This window comes from Ischnura elegans, chromosome 7, assembly GCF_921293095.1.
Source record: "Ischnura elegans chromosome 7, ioIscEleg1.1, whole genome shotgun sequence".
Classification (NCBI taxonomy): Eukaryota; Metazoa; Arthropoda; class Insecta; order Odonata; family Coenagrionidae; genus Ischnura; species Ischnura elegans.
In genome coordinates, this window is record NC_060252.1 from 109,906,134 (window position 1) to 109,912,133 (window position 6,000).

At 41.4% G+C, this 6,000-nt stretch overlaps 1 protein-coding gene across 1 annotated transcript in view; it reads left to right on the forward strand.

The window, feature by feature from the left end:
* The window catches only part of LOC124163066, a 159,392-nt gene extending 155,574 nt beyond the window's left edge, over positions 1–3,818 (forward strand). The window contains exons 3-4 of the mRNA XM_046539852.1: positions 2,491–3,623; positions 3,739–3,818. Of these exons, the coding sequence (XP_046395808.1) occupies positions 2,491–3,623; positions 3,739–3,818 (1,213 nt within the window). The remainder of the gene's footprint in view (positions 1–2,490; positions 3,624–3,738) is intronic.
* The last annotated feature ends 2,182 nt before the right edge of the window (positions 3,819–6,000 follow it).

Below are 6,000 nucleotides of genomic sequence, written 5' to 3' on the forward strand. Positions count from 1 at the left end.
TTATCGCAGTATTTTCTGAGAAATTCATGCCCACTGGCCGCTGACGATAATGAGCTGGTAAGGCTCCTAATGAGGGTGCAGGTCATTTCGAAAGAAATTTTTGAGAACTATGTCTGACTATGAATGCACAGGGATTCCAAGAAAAATATTTCTTGGTATATTGACTCAGGTAAAGGGCTTTCTGGGTATTACGGTATATAGAAGGGGCGATGTTCCGTTCCATCTTCTTTTACTATATCTGTGGTTATCTGTTGAACAATCGTTCCCTCCAAATAACCTGAACTCACATTTGCAGCCTAAGTTGTTCACTATCGCCAGTGATCATAGTGCGTGAAATTCTCAGAAAATATTACAATAGCGTGGTATATCTTCCGTTCTGATGTTTAGTGGTTATTACACCTTAGCAAAAAATATTACTGGAGTAAGGACGCGTTCCTAATGTGCGTCAAACGATGTCCCGGAAGCGTTTTGTTGAACCTAAAATGTTCTTACGCCTTACTGGTTACAGAATTTTGGACCAGGGGGATAAGTTTTCTAAGATACGTCCATACTTTGCGACCTCAACCAAATATTTCTACGGTTTGATGCAATTTCTCATAAATTTGTGGAGAATGATATCTTCCTTGGGAAAATTTTCTGTCTATGGATGAGCATCGGAAAAAAACTGATACGTCTTTGAGTTTAGTGGAAAGGGTTGTAGTTGGCCTGGCAAAAGTTATTGAAGATGCAAGGTATCACTTATTGTATTTTGAAAATAATTTCAAGTTATTTTTTAGTGATACTTTTGTCTCAAATGGGATTTTTCCCAATTATGACTAAAGAATCCCTTGTAGTGTGAGAGAAAACAGAGTCGCAAGTTGCCTTCCTCGCACTCAAAAGGAACTGTCCAAGGGAAAGTAAGGCTGTTTTGATTGTATGATCGGTAAAAAGAATGCGTTATTCTTTGAGTTGGCTTGATATGTAACTAAATGTATTACCAAATTTCGGTATATTGGATCCATTTGTAAATTTGATGTTGTAATTGGATCAACCATCAGTCAGACATATTTTTGTTCAGAAATAGTGTTATGTTTCCTCAAGAAAAAATGAAACAGTGAAGGAGAAATTACTCATTTTCAATAGCAGACACTTTGTTACTTTCGCGATATAAAAATTCCTATTATTTGACCGGTTGCTTTATATTTTCTGTACTTCATAATGGTGTAACAGCCGAAACCGGTCCAGTACTATACTTTTTTGTAAATACTTTGTGGGTGATATAAATTGTCTGTTATTGATAATATTGATCATTCCACCACGTACAAGCTTCAAGTTTCGATTTAGGCAACTAAAATTATAACTAAAATAAAACTACCCTTATAGTAACTAAAATTGCCATAATATAGGACATCATCATCACTGGTCAACAATCCTAGGATTGGTTTGACGCAGCTCTCCACTCAGTTCTCCTATCAGCTAATCTTTTCACACCTACGTATTTCTTCTCTTTCACATCTCTCTTTACTTGTTCCATATATTTTGTGTGTAATATAGAACATAACGGAATACATAGTTTGCGAAATACAGTAAGGAAAGACAAGGTTGGCCACAATATTGTTCGTGACGGAAAAATTCACAATGAAGATGCCGAGTTTGTAGCAGCCAGAAAATTAGTGATTACCAAAAGTGCAATATTCATCTACATACTGATTGCTCTTCTAAATTTCATGAACAATACAAAGTTTAATCAATATTTTCGGTTAATAATATGTTTTGGTTATAATAAAAAAGAATTGTTTGCTAAAAGAAAAGAGCTCCGAAAAAAGGCAAAACGGCTCATTTGACCAGGGGAACTCCCAACGTTGCGTATACGCAACGTTCCACCAACGGCAAACTAAAAACAATAAAAATATAAAAATAGATAATTTGCCTTATTTGAGTCTGTTTTATTGCTAATTCATCAAAATATTTGGAATTTTTAAGTTATTAACATGCTTGGGATTTAATGGGTTAATGAACCTTATTTAAGCCAAGCGCTTCCTGTTAGCAGGGTTCTCTGCTGCCTGCTAGCAGCCTGCATCGCAGCGAAGCACATACCCACGCCCCAAGGTCACCTTACACGGCGACAGCGGGAACCAGAAGGACGTCACGCAAGGTTTTCCAAGGATTAATGCTTAGCCGTCGCATTTTCGCGCGCTTGAAAATTTTCACTTTTCATTTAATCGCAAAAAATAGATATCGTCTTTTAAAATCTAAAAGCGTGAAATGCGTACTGCAGGAGTAACAATATTTTAATTTAGGCAATAAAAAGTGATAGGAAACCAACCTATTGCTTTTACTGGTACTTTTCTAAAAATATTGTATAGTGTCTATTTAAACCCCTATTTCTGAAGATTTAAAAATGGATTTGCGATTTAATTTGATCAAGCTCATACCACTTAGAACACTATTAGCCTTGATACAGAATGGCATAAAATCCTATGCATTCATAATTCAATACTGCTTTAACAGCACTAGCGAACAGCCTGTTGTTAGCTATGTTAGCCTGTTGGCCGCTAAAACGAAAATCGCCCCGTTAAAGCTTGTTAGTGTGCCTCACCTTGAATTGTGTGCAGCTGTACTTTTAACTCGCTTCCTGGTGAAAATAGTGGAGGGCCTTCAGTTCGTGTCTGTGCCAGTATTCTGCTGGACAGATTCAGCAGTTTCTTTGGCCTGGATCCGTGGCCACCACTCAAGGTGGAAGACCTTCGTGGCTCATCGCGTCGCGGAGATCCAGACGTCGCTTCCGGGGACCCAGTGGAGCTACGTCAACACCAAGCTCAACCCAGCTGATGCCGCAACCCGTGGGATCAGCCCTGACGAACTGATGGACTCCTTTCTCTGGTGGAGTGGACCATCATGGCTTGCCGGCCGGGAAGAGGGGTGGAGCTGTGGGAAACCCGAATCATCAGGTGCTGAGGATTCGGAGATGCGGATGGCCGTAAACCACTCTGCAACTTCCATTCATAACTCAGGTGATGTATTACAAAGATTTTCATCATACCTGCGCCTGCTAAACGTCATGTCTCTGTGCCTAAGATGGCTACACAATTTCAGGGATAAAAGCCAGAAACGCTCGGGGTTTGTCTCCCCCGAGGAGCGTGCCCAAGCTCTGACTGCGGTAATCAGGAGCATGCAGTCCACAGCATTCCGAGACGAACTTGCAGCCTTGTCGTCTGGGAAATCCCTGAAAAGGTCCTCACCCCTGCTACCTCTTCGACCGTTTTGCGATGCGGATGGACTACTTCGCGTGGGTGGTCGGCTAAGAAATGCAGTGCTGGACTATGATGAGAAACATCCCATAATCATTCCAAAGGATCACCATTTCACTGTGCTGCTGGTGCGCCACGCACACGCAGTCACCCTTCATGGCGGACTGCAAGCTACAGCAGCGTACCTATCGCAACGGTACTGGATCATCCGCAGCCGCGTTGTGGTAAAGCGAGAAATCCGGACCTGTGTGACCTGCGCCCGGTTTCGTGGAGCGACTCTGGTGCAACGCATGGGTGATCTTCCAGAAGAAAGGGTTAAACCCCAAAGACCATTCTTATCTACTGGACTGGACTATGCTGGTCCATTCCTCCTGAGGGCTACTAAGGGTCGGGGTCACAAAGCATATAAAGGATATATTTGCCTTTTTATCTGTATGGTAACGAAGGCCGTTCACCTTGAATGTGTATCTGATCTTACCACTAACACTTTTCTCCTTGCTTTTCGCAGATTTGTTTCGCGAAGAGGTGCTTGTTATTTTCTCTACAGCGACAACGCCTCAACCTTCCGAGGAGCTGTGCAAGAATTGAAGACAATGTTCCAGCAATCCTCATCCTTCTATAAAGAAGTCGGCTGTCAGCTGAGCAACACGGGGACGCAGTGGACCTTTATCCCACCGTACGCGCCGCACTTCGGAGGCTTATGGGAGGCAGCGATAAAATCGACTAAATTTCATTTAAATTAAAAAAAACTAAATATTTATTGTTAAATTACTTGTTTCGGTGGTAAGCCATATTCATTTTTGTATGTTTTCTTTGATTCTGTAAGTTGGCTGCCCCGATATTTTTGTCACGGCGGGCGGCTATAAATGTTAAGGTAATTATTTCCACTTTGCCGAGGCGGGCGGTATGTTTAGGCTTTTTGAATTCCCTCCAGGTGGCGATGGAGGGGGAGGGAGAGGTCTAGTGCGCATGCGCTGGGCCGACCAGGAGTTTCGTCTCGCCCGGCATTTTCGCTCACTCTTACGCCGAACCGTGCCTTGTGAAGTTGGCCTGCACTCTGTACCCACCATTAAAGAAGTTCAGCTGAATAACAGATTTCACTTTATTTCAACATCTAGTAATAAGCACTTTTGATCGATATACCAAGTACTATAACCTAGTTTTAGAAATCAGTATTAACACATTATTACATTTTGTAGTCAACGATCTAATAAAAGAAATTTAAGCTCAGTCATGTTCCTACACGAGCTAAATGGTATTTCTTGTGCCTTATCATATAATAGCAAGTAATGAAAAATCACCGATTCACCAAAGACTACCAGCAGAAACTAACTTTGATGATATCACAAGTAGCAATCAAAATAAAAGTAAGCTAACAAGCGAGAAGCAGTGTGGTAGGAGAAGTTGCTCACTAGGAAAATGTTGAGAAAAGTCTTTTAAAAAATGGTTTTGGTCCAAAAATTTAACAAGCATGTCGTTCAAAAATAAATATTTATTTGCGTGGAGTTTTACATCTATGTAACACCCAGTAATCCTGACGTGTGGCGGGGTTATCATGAAACCAGCCGAAAACATACAAAAAGGAAATGCTCTAGCAAAGGTCCATCTAGCTTAACTGAATTTTATTGTACGGACGAAAACAAAATTCCCATGTGAATCGGTTCGGCAAAATCTCTCTCTTAATGTTTCGTTTCTGTCGGACATTGAAACGCAGTGGGGTTCCAATATGATGTTCTCCGTGTCGTTCTGAACAGGGGCGCAGCCAGGAACTAAGGATGGGGGGGAGGAGGTTAAGGTGCAACTAATACTGGGGTGTGTGGGGGTATGGAATACCCACCAGGATAAGCAGTAGGTACGAGATTAGTAAATTGCGGAATTTTAAAGATAAATGGTTCAAAATGGTGAGTTTTACGGCTTTCTGAGAGATATTTTATTAATCCTTGCACTATTCTATTAGTAATATCAATACAATAAGTAAAACGGATTAAACTTAGCAATTTCTCTGAGCTCTTGGGGGGGGGGTTTATCCCCCAAACCCCCCAGCCTCGCTCTACGCCACTTGCTCTGAATAACATCAATTCTCAATTGATCAAGTAACATAATCCAAACGCGCATCCTCTAGCAGCTCCCTGTCAAATTCACTTAACATGTGTGTAAATCTATCTGTACGCCAGCAGAAATTTATGCGAAACCGCGCTGCTTTTCTCCGTCTTTCATTAAGTTCACGGATTAAGTCTTCCTGCGTCGGATCCCGCATGCTCGCTGCATATTCAAGGTGTGGCCGCACGAATTCGAAACAGCACCACTCTTTTAATTTTTCATCCAAAACTCTTCCCACAGTACGCTTCACGAATCCTACCTTCTCCAGGGCTCTGCTACAAATATTTTCTATATATTTTCTCGGCGATAGTTTCGAAGTCATAGTAACTCCTTGATACTTCACATCAATGTTACCTTTATGCTGACACCATCCAAAACGCATACGAGGGCCGTTTTTTTCAACGTCCAATGGGCCATGAACAGAAGACGAAATGATTGATTAAAAATTATTTCAAAGGTAAATATGTAGCACAATTATAGTGACCTTTCGGCATAATCGCCTCTGCGATTGAGGAATTAGTCTTGCGTGTGGACATGCTTTACTATGCCTTCTTCATAGTATGTTGCCTCCAATGACTTGCTACGAATTTTGCCTTTGCCTTGAAGCTCATCGCCCGTTTGAAAACGCTTCCCTCCAAACGACATCTTAAATTCAGCGTAAAGATGAAAG